This window comes from Eptatretus burgeri, chromosome 17, assembly GCF_056783735.1.
Source record: "Eptatretus burgeri isolate ZD-2024b chromosome 17, Ebu_testis_v1, whole genome shotgun sequence".
Lineage (NCBI taxonomy): Eukaryota > Metazoa > Chordata > Myxini > Myxiniformes > Myxinidae > Eptatretus > Eptatretus burgeri.
Window position 1 is genome coordinate 14,011,456 of NC_140977.1, and position 16,611 is coordinate 14,028,066.

The 16,611-nt window shown below is 48.1% G+C and overlaps 2 protein-coding genes across 8 annotated transcripts in view; one reads left to right on the forward strand and one right to left on the reverse strand.

The window, feature by feature from the left end:
• The window catches only part of LOC147009358 (uncharacterized), a 73,403-nt gene that overhangs the window by 20,806 nt on the left and 35,986 nt on the right, over window positions 1-16,611 (forward strand). For all 7 annotated transcript variants that reach the window (XR_015052854.1, XM_085862131.1, XM_085862125.1 and 4 more), the window contains exon 3: window positions 5,636-5,746. Coding sequence is in view for 6 of the 7 variants with exons in the window: in XM_085862131.1 (XP_085718257.1) it covers window positions 5,636-5,746 (111 nt within the window). In the remaining variant the exon portion in view is untranslated. The remainder of the gene's footprint in view (window positions 1-5,635; window positions 5,747-16,611) is intronic.
• The window catches only part of LOC147009359 (uncharacterized), a 56,029-nt gene that overhangs the window by 4,483 nt on the left and 34,935 nt on the right, over window positions 1-16,611 (reverse strand). The window lies entirely within an intron of this gene.

The window sequence follows — 16,611 nt, forward strand, 5'->3', positions numbered from 1 at the left end:
CGGCCATACGGACGGACAGATGGAACCCATGCGAAGTTGGCGGGGGATAATTATCCATAATATCCAGGGGTTCACACTGTTTTTTTTATTTGGTTCTCCAATGAGTACCAGCAGAAATGGTTTTGTACTCACAAAAAAAAAAAATGTCAGCTTCGAGCGTGCTCGTCTACTTTCCCAAGCGCCACTCTGACTTTTAAAATGTCTCTCAGCTGAGAATGCATCTCACTCCTCTGTGAGCGCTCTCTCAGAATGTCCACTCAAGACGAGACGCTCGCAAGCCGCTCTTTTTCGCCCCTGATGCTCCTGAACCTCCTATTCTGCCTCCTTGCCCGCGTGTTCTCCTTGGATCCTTTTTTTTAATCTTGTAAGTCATCAACCGACAATATAACTTGTAAATTATAACCTTATCATTTATAAACTTAATTTTGAAATCGCAGTGTATCAATTATCAGAAATTTCACAGAACAATCTTACCTACATTAATTGAGAAAACCTCCTTTTCTTCCTCTTTGCTCACGTGTTCTCTTTCGATCTGTTTTTTTTAATCCTATAAGTTATATTACTTATAAATCATAATGTTATCATTTTAAACTTAATTTTGTGCACTTAAATTTTGAAATAACAGTACAGTACTGCATATAAGAATTCTCATGGAACAATCTCACCTACATTCGCTGAGAAAACGTACCAAATTCTCAGTTGTGCTCGTACGCTTTTGAACTTTCAAAGCATTTTTGAAGTACACATTTAGATTTTTTTTCACCGTGCATGAGTACCTGTGTACCAATTATGTGAACCCCTGACAATAGTTAGTCTAATAACAAAGCATCCACCTCAAATAAGCTTGCGCGCAAAGTTACCCGACAGGCTGGAGGTGGTCACGTAACTAGGGGCCGGCCGTGTTGTGGAATTTTGTTGTTAACCGACTCGTTTTAAGTCCTACTACTCAATTTGTAAGAAACAATTAATTCACTGTCCACAACGGAAAGTACTATTGCTCAGAGGACTTTTCTTTATTAACATGGTACCACGGAGTCCAAAACACTGAGATGGTGAACATCCACAATGATTTGCACTAACCTAGGATTACATTTCCTGGCATTTACATGCTTTTGTGGGAGTGGAGGGGGGCTGATAAGCATTAGGCAAAAGAACTCCAACTGCAATACGTGTCCATTAGGTGAAAGAGAATGACATAATCATGGCAAAAGTTGCAGTGTTATCAACCAGGTCACTTTGTTCCATTGTAAGACATTTTTTTTAATCAACATTTAGGTCAAAACACTCTTGGGTAAAAGGAAACAGAACTGACAGTCAATTTGACTTGTAGCATAAAAGTTAAATTTATAAAGCACCAGCAACCATTATAATTGAGAGTACATTAACATAATTATTTTCTTCCACAGCCGCTTTGTGACAACTAGGACCGATTTGTGCTTCATGAGTGCCTCGGCTTACGTCACATATCATCCCTTCTATCTATCAAGATGTCAAGGCGTTCATTCACCACAGTGCTCAAACTCTCCATCTGCTGATCTGCAGAAGAGTTTGGGAACTGGGAGGCTGGGAGGTGATATTGTTGTGGAGCCGGGTATCGGTGGCGAGCACAACCGCAAGGTGGAGCAGTAGAGTCGTCTCCACTGGACGCCCGGAATCTAGGTCGTGACTCTCAGATAAGTCCGAAAGGCACGGGTCCCTTACTGGACCATGAATCACCAATAATTTTACCGCGTGGGATAGGGTCAATTGCCAAACTTCAATATAGCTAAGTACCCACGCGGAAAAGCTACTGGGGAATTCACACCCTCGGGGGACCTCAAGCGGAACGAGCCGTTACCGTGCCCGGACCGTGTGTAACCCGAGCGGATGGTTACCAAGGCCCATCGGTCCAAATGAACAATTTACTGCCTCGCTATTCCTCAACACACACCGTGCTAAGCCAATAAAAGAAATGACAGGGAACGAGCTGGGACATTCAACAATTGGGAAATTTTTTACAATAATAATCGGGGCGGGAAGCACCTAAGGGCAGAGTTATCTGAATATCAGGCAGGCAATATACAGTGAGCAAAAGCACTGAACAATTCTACTTAAGAGATGGGGCCCACACACAGACACAAACCCAAAAGAAACGGACAACGTCAGGTCTTTATTGAAGGCTTCCAGCTCGAGGAAAGGTGAGCTGGAGGCCAGAGCCTGTGCTAGGACCTGTTCGCTTCATGCGGTCTTCGACGATCTGGCTCGTTGGCGGGGACTCAAACTCGCAGCCTCCACATGGCGTCAAGGACGAAGGCACCAGGAGTGGAGTGGCAGACGCCAGCACAATCCGGATGGCAAAAACAAGCGAGGAGGCGGCGAGGCAGGCGAAGAAGTGGCTCTCCTCAGGCTCCGACACACAACCAGGCTCCGACGCCAACAAGAACAACCTCCATAGGGAGCCTGGTCTTTTATCCGCTCCCTGAGCGGGGCGGAGCCTCGGTGTCGGACGCTCTGTATGCGCTTGGTTGGACACGGATCAGGTGTGTCGACGTGCTATTAGCTCCTGATTGGACAGGGATCAGGTGTGTTGACGCGCTGTGAAAACTCCAACTGAAAAGCAAGAGGAGACTGGTAAAGCGCTGGTTCAGTGGAGAAGTTGTGAATGGGAATGGCAGGGTGGTTGGTTTGTCGGATCTAAGGATTCAAAGACCTGATTATAAAACAACTTCGCAGCACACGCACACTTAATTACCCATTAAGCAAGGGACGGGACCCTAACTCTAAACACATACTTATCAATATAACTGATCTAGAGGGACCCTGGCTGTGGTGTGTGATGGGGTTCCAGATTCGTAACTATTAAATGGATGATTCCATCATCCGGCGCTGCAGAACAAGCAAGGCAACGACAGAGAAGATACCAAAGAAGAAGACTGTGCTGAGGGGAAAATCAGCGAAGTGGTCTCAGCTCGAGGAGCATCCTCGAGGACCCTCGTGGGCCTACAGGACCTACAGGGGCTATGGAATGCCATCAACTTTCAGTTCGACGCTGCGCACACATCTCCCAGCATCGACCCGATAATATGGCTGATAAGGCGATGCGCTTCCAGTCCAACATCACAAAGCTTCGCTGAGAGCATGAATATCCCCTCAGCAGGATCAGGAATGCTGACCAAACCCCCCTTACCTTCGCCATGCCGAGAGGGACCACCACAGTGAAAGGGGGGAGGGGGGTGGTGTGCAATGTGATGATCAACACTACTTGTCACGAGAGAAGGACCGATTAACCGTCATGCTCGCCTGCACCGCAGACGGTGGCAAGCTTCCCCTGTATGTCATGTTGAAGAGGAAGACACTGCCCAAAGACAAGTTTCCAGCTGGCGCATTGTTAATGCGCCGCAGAAGCAGTGGATAGACGAGGGACTGGTCCAGGACTGGGTGCGCATGGTCTGGAGTAGTCGGCTGGATGGCGATCTCTCCCGACGACTGAGCATGCTAGTCCTGGATGTGTTCAGATGTCACAATACTGACGACACCAAAGAGCTGCTCCGTCGGACCAACACCATTGTCGTCGTCATCCCAAGTGGGATGACATCACTCCTGCAGCCCCTCGATGTGTCCATCAACAAGCTGTTCAAGGACGGGCTACGTCACTGCTGGTCTGACTGGATAATGATTGGGAGGAAGACCAACACCAAGAGCAGGAGGATGAGAAAGGTCGACCATCTGATAATCTACAGCTGGATCGTCAAGGTGTGGGAGGGGATGCCGTCGGACATTATCAAGCGAGAATTTCTGAAATGCTGTATATCCAACAACATAGACGACACAGAGGACGGCATCATTGAGAAGGGGGCTTCAAATCACGATGACAGCGACAGGGACCTGCTCTACCCTGATTCGGACAAGGAGTTACTTGCCGTCATTGAGGATGAAAGCATTGACGATTTCCTTGGGTTTAGCTGAAAATTTTCATCAAACCAAAACTGCCCTTTTGAAGGCCACAAATCCAAAAGACATATGTACGATACTGGTATGAATTTGGGCGTGCTCGTTTTCTTCTTTTTTCTTGTAACAAAAAAAAAAATCCTCTTTATAATATTAAAAAATAATAAAGAAAAATAAAAACTTCTTGGTATCCTCTCCTCTCTCTTCAACTTCTTGAAAATGAGAATAAGACTGTGAGACGAAATTAAGTGGACGTGGGAGTAATCATGTTGATACCTCTGTCACTTCGTTCCGTAAAAAGTTAATGTATCAACGTATTTATATTTGGATCAGAAAATAAAACTATCAATATATTTATTTATTTTGAGGGTGAAAAACATGGGTGTGGTTAATACACAGCCACGGTTTATACACCAGAAAATACGGTATACTAATAGTTCAAATAAATCCCTCACTTGTTATTGGAGGAAACAACCAAGAAGCGCAGCTCTCAACTCATCAATCATCCCCAGCTGCAACGAGTACTCGATAGTTCGTCAACACTCGGCCCTTCTATTCAAAGAAAGCTGAATAAAGCAACCAGGAAAGGTTAAACAAGATAAGTCCTTTACTGTTTCAAGCTCTACCAGAGTTCATCCACAGTTGCAGGCATTTTGGGGGAGCATAAGTATGAAAACCCCAATGCTACAGGTTCACATCAGCTGCTGGACTGGTTTCATTACTTTTTGGTGAATCGTCAGTGACAGTATAGACGCAATGCTGTTCTGTGGAGGAACTCTGGTACCTCAATCCTCATTTAATGTGCAACACTTGACTCAGTTTGCAGCATTGTTGGAAATCTGGGTTTGATGCTGATTCAGGTTTGAGTGGGATTTTTCAAAATCCGTTCAGGATCAACTCGCCGACTTCGTGAAAGACAATGTGGGATCCAAAATGTCCACTAACTAATGCCAGCAGACAGGACGCAGGATAATATCCAGATGAGGGACAGCGATGGATGAATTAACTGCTTGTGAAAAACACCAGGATGGAAGTTAAAAGTGGGTCGAGATTTGAACTTGGGCTTGGTAGCTCAAAGTCGTGTACGCATCCTTCTCAGGTATCTTGCCAGTTCAGGCCTTCACAACAATTTCTCATCGACACATGATTTTTCCAAACACACTCTTGAGCGTTTCTCCACTTGTTGACTCTTTTGATCCTTTCCACTCCCCTCATCATATGTTCACGTGTCTTGACTTTGGCCTCTTCATTCTGTTCTCTACATTTGTCAGTCTGTTGATGTGTCACACTTTGTCATTTAGTTTTCCATGAGAGTTGACTTTTGAGACAATAAAAAAACTAGTCTCATGTTGGATCACAATTGTGGTTAATTTGCTAATCATTGCAGATTGGGAAAAAAACCTTCTCTTTTGGGTACTTGACATTTTTCTTGCCTTCTCGATTTTCTTGGTTGTGATTTTGGGTGGTGATGAAATTCCCACTGAAGTTTTGGTCAGGAAAGAAGCATCTCGTAACAATGAGGCAGTTTGTTCCGAATTAATGCTTTGATATCATAATTCTTTGACACGACACTATTCCCGTGGGAAATGTTTTATTTTCTCCCTTCAAGGAAAACCTCAAATTGGTGATTTGAATGAAATACTTAATTAGCCATTTTAATATGCATGTGACAAGACTGCCTTCATTTAATAAAAGTTACTTTTTCCAGATGTATTTGTGAAAGTGGAAGTGAAAACCGAGCACGACATTGATGTCCACCTGGATCTACCAGAACCAAATGACTCCGAAGCTTCTTTCTTCAAGAGCCATCCCAATGAAGGTTTGTGTCAATGCCGACACATTTTGTTTCGGCCATTTTGATGATCAACTCTGGTGTTGAGAAAAACAAAAACCCCGTTTTGATTTTATTGCTTAAAGAAATAACTATGATGGTAGATCAACTTCTCAAACATCAATTATCCCTTTCATCATTAGGTAACATATTTTAACCAACAATAATGTACCTTGTTTTATCCTGTTATCCTAAATTTGTTTGATCAATTCTAATTGAGCTTTAATTGCACACTTTTACAGCACGTGCGCTGTATACAATTGCACCGAGTTTGAAATGTCTCCGCCGGTGTCTACCACATCTCCCACGTCTCCGGTGTCCCCCCTCCCCGCCCCCACGTGCCTCAAGACAGCCAATGACGGCCGTCCGGTAGATGCAGTGCGTAACCTCGAAGGAAATGCCGACAATTGACAGAAATACCTGAGTATTTCAATGGAAATTTGTGAAACTAATGTGTTATGAATGTGAAAACCATTTAATTTATTGCTTGACGGAAAAAAACGAAGAAACGCGCCCCTCATGTACGAACAAACGAAAGACGTCATTTCCGCCCACCATGGCATTTCGCGCCGATCACCGAATGCTGAAAGCTAAGTTCTTCTTATGCTATCATTCTTTTGCGGCCTCCTGCCACGCTGTATCGAACGATTTCATTCCTTCTCTTATATATAAAGGTGCTTATCACAATAACAAGATTTTTACATTTCAAATATTAAGTACGCTTTTTAATTGTTTTTCAACTGAAAAGCATAAATTGCATATTTTAACATTAGTGTACTCATTTGCTTCACCATACACACTGTATTGAAGGATTTCACTTGTTATTGATTGAATATATATATATATATAATATATATATATATATATATAATATATATATATATATATAATATATATATATATATTTGTGGATTTTCGCCCGCCCGGCGTGCGGACGACCGCCTATAGCTAAATTGCGGCCACGCACCCACCGAACGAGCAATCTAGTCACAGCTTTTCGGATCAACGCCGAAACCCAGCTCCGGGTGTTGTTAGCCACACCATAAACCAGCCAACTCTTCTGTCCGCGCGACAGGGTCGATCGCCGAATTGTCGATGTACCTAATTATTCGCGCAGACAGAAATGCCGGGGATTTACACCTCAACAGAGCCTGCACGAAAACGAGCCGCTTTAAGCAGCTCATTCCGTTTGCGATTGCCGAGCGGTTTTATATCGCCAAGCCCTGTCAGACCAGATGTACGTTTTATCGGCTATTAATCAGCCAGCTAATTATTCCGAACTCAATTATGGCAGTCAATGGAGGAAGGGACGCGACGAGCAGGTGACATTCAACAATGGGGACATTTATTTTTACACGTAAGCAATGCAACGAATGGGGATAGGGGACAAGACACGAGCAAAAACCTACAGCCGATGTCTATTTATTATGTACATGCACTTACAACAATTCTACTTACGGATGAGGCGCCACAGACTTTCATGCAAAAACCCCAGAAAAGAAGGATAGAACAGGGCTCGTAAGCCTTTAATGTTCCTCGGAGCTGGGATGACCGAAGGAGCTCCGTGAGGCCGGGTAGGTTACCTTTGTCACCCTTGAGGTGACTCGATGGGTCTTTTGGTCGGCGACCCTCCGTATGTCTCTGTTGTCAACGCGACAGCTATTGTAATGGCGGCTTGGTTGGTCCAGGGGCGAGCAGCACGGCCTGGTCGATCGGGCCTGACCGACGACGCTTCAGAGGGGCGAACGGGCCTTGCTCTTTTAGAGTTGATGTTCTTTAAGAGCCCACTCACTCCTCAGCGTCGCTCGACTGACTCGGGGCCCAATCGCTCGGACTGTCACGTAGCTTGCTGGCGACTTCTCTCCGGCTGCAACTCGACTGCCTCCACCGACCAACAACTTGGTGACTTGGCTGGCTCCAACGATGAAGGAACTCCACTCCTCCGACCAACAGCAACTTGACTGGACTCACCAATTCCAATCGGCGTCGAAACGCGCCTTTTTTATAGCCCGGAGGGGTGAAGCCGCTGTAGACTTCGCTATCCGAAGGCGGCACTTGCCCCTTTCACCCTTGAACTTTCACCCCCGGCTGGCTCCACCCCTTTTGTCGTTTTGATCCATTTTGCAAGTCGTGCTCGGCCGTGTTTGAAATCACTTTGCCGCTGTTGAGGATGCCATCGTGTTTGTTTGTGGAGATGTTGTTTGTTGGGGATGTTGTTGTTGTTGTTGTTGGTGAAAATATGGCGGCGCCGTGGAGATGCTGGTGAGATGTTGGCGGTTGTGGACAAGGTGGTGGGGAGATGTTGGCAGTTGTGGAGAAGGTGGTGAGGAGATGTTGGCAGTTGTGGAGAAGGTGGTGAGGAGATGTTGTTTAAAATAAAGATAAGAAAGAATAACACTACCTCAAAGGTTCACAGCCCGACACATGAATAATTCCCGTGATACATCGGTGGGGAAATCTAACCTGGACACACACTTATCGACATAACTGATCTTCGGGGAACCTGAATGGTGATCTGTGAATTTCCACAACCGTAACACTACCCCCTCCCCTTTTTACAGACTCGTCTCAAGTCGTCAAATTTTTGTGTTTCTCCCCGAGTACGATTTACCTTCGGATCCATGAGTGCGACATTTGGTGTATCTGTGTCCCAAAAGTAAATAACCTGTGGGTTGTGTAACTAACTAAAGAAACTCACTCATACAGACGACTTAACTAAAATTGCCGGCGCTACGACAAACATGCAGGGGGAGAAAAACTCATTTACAATTTTATCTTAACTTAACCTTATACATTTTACACGAAACCATGGCCCAGGACTGATGGACTGTGTGGGAAAAATGGCATGGCAAAGTTATTCAGTATTTTAGGGTGAGCACTCCGCAGCTGAAGGTCAGATGTCTTCGGGGCCTGTTCAAAAGGCCCCGTTGTCTGTCATAGAACCTTTTTCATGTCTTCAGCTGCTGGAGGCAACTCACCCCAACCCGGCATGCCATATGCCACCCCCACAGGCCATTCTTGAAGCAGGGAGCCAGGCTGCCAAAATGCAGTCTCTGGCTCATGAAACAAATGCAGGTTTGAACAACGAAGGTAGCTGGCTGCCCAATGCAGTCCCAGGCTTCCCCCTTGAAATGAGCGCAGTTGAGCAGTGAACACAAGCACAGGGAGGAAGCCGGCTGCCCAAAGCACTCCCAGGCTTTCCCCTTGAAGTGAACTGAATGATGCAAGCAAACACAAAATGGTGCATGGGCTGTACCAATGCAGTCTCCGTGTGTGGCTGCCTGCAGGGCAGTCCCCGCAACTTGCGCGATGATCCTGGCGCACATGGTGATGGATGAACATGGGCAAATGCAAACAAGGGCTAGCAGGCATGGGGTCAAGGCAGAGGCAGGCAGACAAGGCATGGCAAGGCCGGAACAGGCCGCTGTAGCACAAACAGGCCGGCATACGCAGCTGGCTGGCCTCTTGTCTCGTTGTAGAGGGAGTGCGGTGGTGCTGGCCGGTCCGAAGGCGGACCTACTCCTACTGTCTCCCTCCCAACCTATCGCCTTTGCCCGTCTCTGTCCAAACCCACTCCCTTAGTTCGCAAAATCCAAATTTAGCCCCATCTTATTTTTATTTTATTTCCTTCTATAACTCGTCTCCCTAACTCCCTTTATTGTCTCTGTCCGGCTAACCAATCGTGTAAACATAGCCTACTCCCAACCCCTTCATTCCCTTCCTGGAGGGGAATAAGGGAGAGGTAGCGTCCTGCCTTGAGGCGCAATCAAGCCTCAGAATGGCCTCCTCATATCTCAGCGATCTTACCCAAATGGGACCGAGAGCGAAGGGATGGATGGTGCGGAGAGGTACACTTTCCGATCTACCCTAACATTTACTTAGCTTTAAACTACCCCGGGGCTTTCCAAAAGCGCCTCTCACAAACTCTATTAGTTCTACCAACCAAGATTCCCATCGCCTGTGTTGGTGTCCTCACAAATTTGGGCCTTGCCCTCCAATTTTCCCTCGTGCCCTTGCACGGTTTCGTGGCTGGGCAGCGCGGCTCACTTGGCAGGAACTACCCTCTGCCGATTCTCCAACTACGGCACCCCCGGGCCCTGCGACTGTCTCCGAGCCTACCAGCTCCCAAAAACCTGGGGAGTGCCCTCCATGGTGACTTCCCCTCGATGCTCACGTGGCAGGCTGGCGCCACGGGCCCTTTTCCCCGGGTGCCCGTGCCCACGACACTGCGCACGTGGCTATTGGCGCTACGGGCCCACCCGTGCCCACTACGCTATCCCGGCCCCTCTTGGACCTTTGGCCTACCGCGGCCGACTAGCCCGGTGCCCGGAGTGCCCACTAAGCGATACTCACCGTTCGCAGCCACGCTCCCAGCCCGTCAACAGGACTCCTGCACCCCTCCAAACGGGTTTCGAGCCTACATTCGCACCAACAGCAAAACGACCTCCATTTTGTTAATTTGGCTAACCCACTAACTACCATTACTCTGACCCCGGGGTCCCTTGGGTGGGAATCACTCCTCCCCCCAATCACTCATCGCACCATGCATACCACATTCGCTCCATTCACACAGGCCCGCTGGCTCTCACTCACTCATTGTACATTTTTCTCTCTCAATTCTCATCTCTCACATCGCTGAACACTGCCATTCCACTAACTGAGTCCCCGAGCTGACTCGTGCTCCCTTGTCATCCCTTAAACTCATGCACTTTCCTTTTACTCTACGTAGCTAAGCTGCGTCCCATCTACACATTCAATGTCTGTCCGTGTCTCCAAAAATCCCTTTTTCCATACTCTAAATCTAAACTGACGTTCCCACTAACTAACCATTCCATGGGCCCCATGAGGACTTGTCCCTGCCCCATGAAGCCGGTCTATCAATAACCCTTCCCACGAGCTAGTGCCTTCCTGTGCCCTAAGCAAGGGGGTCTCCTACCCCCTGCCTGGGCTTGTGTACTCACAGCAAGGCTCTGCGAGCCTTGGACCTCTGCGGGAGCGGTAGTTCCAGCTCCGCCTACTCCAGCAAGACTTAACCATGAGGGCGTAAGGTCGCTCTTGTAGGGTCTCAGGCGGTCCGCGTGGACGATCCGAGGGAGGGCTCGTGGTCCCATTTTAATTTTAAGGACCACGTCACTGATTTGCGCCAGGACGACCTCCAGGCCCTGCCAGGGCGAGGTGAGTTTCGGGCATCTGCCCTTCCTCCTCCGGGGGTTGAAGAACCAAATCTTCGCCCCCGGAGCGTACTCACTCACCTGGCTCCGGTGGTCGTACCTGCGCTTCATCCTTATACCCGCCTGTTGGAGCTGGCGGCGAGCGAAGGCATGGACTTTTTCCATGCCTTCCTCCAACTGACGGGCATAGCCCTCCCCTGGGGGTCTGTCGGGACGCTCAGGCGTCGGACCGCACAGCAAATCGACGGGGGCTCGCAGCTCCCGTCCGTACATGAGCAGCGCCGGACTGCAGGCGGTGGCCCCATGTTGGGACGCTCAATATAATAGGCCATCAGGAGACACGGGAGATGTTCGTCCCAGTCCTCCTGATTATCGGTGGTGAAGAGGGCCAATTGTTGGATTAGGGTCCTATTGAACCTCTCCACCATACCGTCAGACTGTGGTCTCAGGGGCGTTGTTCGGGTTTTGTGAATTTCTAGGAGCCTGCACACTTCTTATAGCAAGTCGCTCTCAAAATTTCACCCCTGATCAGTGTGCAGCTCCTCTGGAATCCCGTACCGACATACAAATCCTTCTACGAAGGCCTTTGCCACGACCCCGGCTTCCTGGTTGGGAAGGGCAAAGGCCTCCGGCCATTTGGTGAAATAGTCCATCATCACGAGGATGTATCGATTACCTTGGCGAGTGGGGGGCAATGGTCCCAAAATGTCCATGGCCACACGCTCAAGGGGGGCCCCAACCTGATGTAGTTGGAGTGGGGCCCTCATCCTCTGTGCCGGTTACTTTTTGGCAGTACAGGCATCACATGCTCGACACCAGTCCTGTACATCGCGCCCCATGTTGACCCAATAGAACCGCCAGTGGACCCGAGATTTTGTTTTGCTCCTGCCCAAATGGCCGCCGGCGCGGGTACCGTGCACCTGTTTCAAAATTTGGGTCTTAAACCCATCAGGGAAGATCACCAGCCAAGAAGTCCTCTCTGAAAGACTCTCCACCCACTTGCGATACAAGATGTTGTCGCAGGCGCAGCGAGGAGGAGTGATGTAAGCGACATTTTTTAATATGATGATGATTGGCTCGGATGATCGGGTAAGGGTTAAAATAGTGTTATATGGCATTAACTCCAAAATGGCCGATGTGTCCCTCACATCACTCCTCCTCGCTGCGCCTCATATACTATTGTATACTATGCTCGTCTTGCGTCTCAATGACGCAAATGTGATAACTTTTTCTTGAATTATCTGGTTTTTCACCAGATTTGCTTTGATTCCCTGTCGAGCACCTCGTGAAACCTCTGAAAACATTGACATAAATCTGCCAGACGCTATGGATAGGCAGTCACTCGGGGGACAGGGCACGAGGTCGAGCAGTGAATGCATTAAATCATATAGCTCAATGAAGCTGGTTGCGTAAAATAAACATAACAGATAAATCCACCATTTTGCCTACTCGTCTGTGCACATGTTAGGTGGTACATCAGTTTGGGGTCCACGCAGGCGTTATAACTTTTATTTAAAATGTCTGGTTTTTTTGCCAGATTTGCTTTGATTCTCTGTCGATCGCTGCAGAAATATGGACACAGATCTGGCAGATGCTATTGAGAGGCAGTCCCTCTGGGGGTCAGGGTGTGAGATCTTGCAGTGAATACATTAAATCATATTGCTCAATGAAGCTGGTTAATTTTGTAACACTCCTAAATTATTTGCTTCCTCAATATAATTCTCCAAACAGGAGAAAAAGATAAGTTTTGAAATGAAAGCGAGAGAAGAACCTTCAGAGTGTAGGCTTTATTCCATTTGATTGAAGCCGCTTCTACGGGCACATCAGGGAATACAGGTGCAGCTAGGAGTACATAAGCAGTAATGTATACATGTGCAACTAATCACCGCAAAATAAATCGGTATAAGCACGGAGTCCGATATACTCTCAATTCTCACCATTCAACGAGCACCAATTGAACCGCCGCCGTAAATGACAATGCCCCTGGGACAATCCCCCCGACCGCGCGGAATCTTGGCTTTATCTATTCCGTGCTCGAGCCGTGCGACATGTGATCACACGTCACATCCTTCAATTCACCACATTCTCCCCGTCTTTAAAATGTAACTAGAGGCCCAACTAACGCACCATGATTACTTCAGCGCTATAGGAGTATACATTTCAAGCAACGCGAACTATTTAAACTAGAGAAGCATACATGCCAAGCAGTGAGGATTATTTTGAGTTGTAGGAGCATGGTAATGAGCATCGATATATGATGTAATGAGCATATAGGAGCATGAGCATCGAGGATGCCGATAATCCCCTTTACAGATCGAGTCGGCGAGGGGGTTTTATCCGTCGACCTCTCCGGGAGTAATTGGCGGTTTCACTTGAGGGAGGCTTCCGATCCTCTTGGTGAGCCTCGACTCGTGCCGGGGATGACTCCTCGATCGCTCTCGGGTGGAACGCGGCAGCTCCGTCGCCACCGTTCCCGGGTGGAGTTCCTGGGGGGGGAACACCTGGGGAGGGGATGTCAGAGGGAGGAGTGCCAGATGGTGGTGTACCTGCGGGAGGAGTACCTGAGGGAGCCAAATGGCGAACCGACACAGTGGTCTCCCTGCCATCCGGGAGTCTGACATGAGCATACTCTGGATTAGTATCGATGAGTTCGACCCCCTCCACCATGGGTTCATACTTGCTTTGTCGTACCGGACGTTTCATGAACACTGTTCCGGGATGGGTTAGCCAGTTGGGCACCGATTGGCCGTCAACATAACGTCGCTGGTGAGTAAACATTCGTTCGTGAGGAGTTGCATTGGTGGATGTGCAGAGCAAAGAGCGTATGGAATTCAGAGCGTCGAGAAGGGTAACCTCCCACCGCTCGGGGCCCAGTCCTCTTGATTTCAACGCCAGAGTTACGGCTTTCCAAATGACTCCGTTATACCGTTCCACCTGCCCATTACCCTGTGGGTTGTAACCCGTCGTTTGACTAGTTGCTATGCCGTGCTCTAATAGGAACTGTTTTAGCCCGGCCGACATGAAACACGGCCCTCTGTCTGAATGTATGTACGAAGGTTTCCCAAACATAGCGAAGAGGTCAGAGAGACATTTCACGACAGTGCCCGAGGTCATATCCGAGCACGGAAATGCGAAAGGGAACCTTGAATATTCATCAACAACAGTGAATATGTATCTGTTGTCTGTCTTGGTCGGCAGGGGCCCTTTGAAGTCGATATTTAGTCTCTCGAAGGGAGAAGTGGCCTTGATCAATCTGCCAGATGCCGCGCCATAGAATCTGGGTTTTAGTTCAGCACAAACAGGGCATGAAGCATTCATTTGTTTAATATCTTCGATAGAATAGGGAAGGTTTTGTCTGCGCACGAAATGTGCCATTCTGGTTACCCCTGGGTGGCAAAGACACATGTAGGTCTTGCAAAGCCTGACTGATTGTCGCCGAACAGTAGACTCGAGAGAAGGTATCTGCAGCAGGGTTTTCCCTCCCGGGCCGGTAAACAATGTCGTAACTATAGCAAGCTAGGTCTATCCGCAATCTCATAATTTTTTCATTCTTAATTTTCCCGTTATTTTTCCCATCAAACATGAATGCAACGGATCGCTGGTCTGTGACGAGCGTGAAGTGGTTTCCCAGTAAATAGTGTCTCCATTTACGTAGGGCTTCGACAATAGCGTACGCTTCCTTCTCTATTGCTGAGTGTCTCTGCTCGCTTCCAGAGAGTGTTCTCGAGAAGAACGCGACAGGTCGCCCAGACTGATTAAGCGTCGCAGCTATCGCGTGATCAGAAGCATCTGTTTCCACCACGAAGGGCACCGAGCTATCGATCGATAATACCACGGAATTACTGATATCATCTTTGAGGCTGTGGAAAGCTTTTACAACAGCGGCATCTGGTGGGAAGTTTTTGCAATGCACTAGGGGATGTATTTTCTCGGAGTATTGGGAAATCCATCTCGCGTAGTAAGCGAACATGCCTATCACCCGGCGCATTGTCTGCAGGTCCTGAGGTGGGGGTAGCTCACGAAGTGGGCGCAATCGTTCAGGATCGGGCTTAATCGTGCCGTCGGCTATTGTGTAGCCGAGAAGGTCAATTGACCTTGCCGAGAATACGCATTTCTCGTAGTTGAGGGTCAGATTATATTTTCTAGCAATGCTCAAGAATCTGTCCAGATTCATATCATGTTCCCCCTGATCCTTACCGCACACTGTGACATTGTCCACGTAAACAAAAGTGTCTTTGAGGTTTTCATCTGAGATGATGTCGTCCATAACTCAGATTATATTTTCTAGCAATGCTCAAGAATCTGTCCAGATTCATATCATGTTCCCCCTGATCCTGACCGCACACTGTGACATTGTCCACGTAAACAAAAGTGTCTTTGAGGTTTTCATCTGAGATGATGTCGTCCATAACTCGTTGGAAGCAAGCTACTCCATTCGTGACACCGAACGGAATCCTCCTGAATTGGTAGAGGCGTCTACCTGCCTGGAACGCGGTGTAAGGTTTGTCTTCCTCTCGGATGGGAATTTGATGATAGGCGCTTTGCAAATCGATGGTGCTGAATATTTTATAATTGGCCACGCGTTCGACCATCTCGTCTATGCGCGGCAAAGGGTAGGCATCGAGTTGGGTGAAACGATTGACCGTTTGGGAGTAATCGACATCCATTCGTTTCTTATGGTTCTGGTTGGCGGTGACCAACACCTGTGCGCGCCATGGCGAATCGCTCGGTTCTATAATTCCTTCTTCCAGTAATCGCTTGGTCTCTGAAGCGATGAAGTTCATATCAGCAGTGGTATATCGCCGCGATTTGATCGCTATCGGTTTACAGACCGGCGACAAGTTAGCAAACAGCTGGGGGGACGTTACCTCTGCGGTGGTCAGAGCATTTAAAATTAGACGAGGTTTGCTTCCTCCAAAGGGTATTTCGACGCTCGTGTGCTGCTTGAGGACATTATGACCCAGAATTACGTCTGCGCATAAATCACGAAGCACCAGTACCCTTACATCCCGATGCATGTACCCTTTTACGTCCAATTCAACATTGCAGTACCCTCGTACGCGGGACTGTAGTGATGTGGCGGCCATGCATACCGTATTGTCTGTCGGGTGGATCTTCCATTTCCTCCCCTTCACTAGCGAGCTGTTGACGAAACTCTCAGAGCTACCGGTATCAATCAGAGCTTCAGCCATATGCCCGTTAATTCGTACGTTGATGATAGCCTTGGATAGATTCCCCGGTGAGGCTGCAGTTAGTTTCTTTTGTGAGTAGAGAGCCGCAGAAGTGGGTTTATTTCTCCTTAGAGTAGATTTACATACCCTGGCATAATGCCCTTTCTTGTCACAATTCATGCATGTGGCATCTCTGGCAGGGCATTTGTGGCAGGGGTGTCTTTTGTACCCACAAAAGAAGCATTTACCAACCGAAGTAGTTGCTGAGGAGTTTGACGAGGTATGGGTATCCGATTCCTCGGGTTTTTCTCCATCCTCTGTGTCAGGGGTGCCCTGTGGGGTTCCTTAAGTTTCCACCGTAGCGGCGTTCATTAGCAGCATCGGTGTCCCAAATGACTCAGATTGCTGCTGAGCCGTATCCATCGCTCGAGCCTGGTCGACTACCTTTTCAAGAGTGGGTTGCGCTTTCTCCGGTAAGCGTTGCCGTATGTGGGCTGACCTGAGCCCTTGG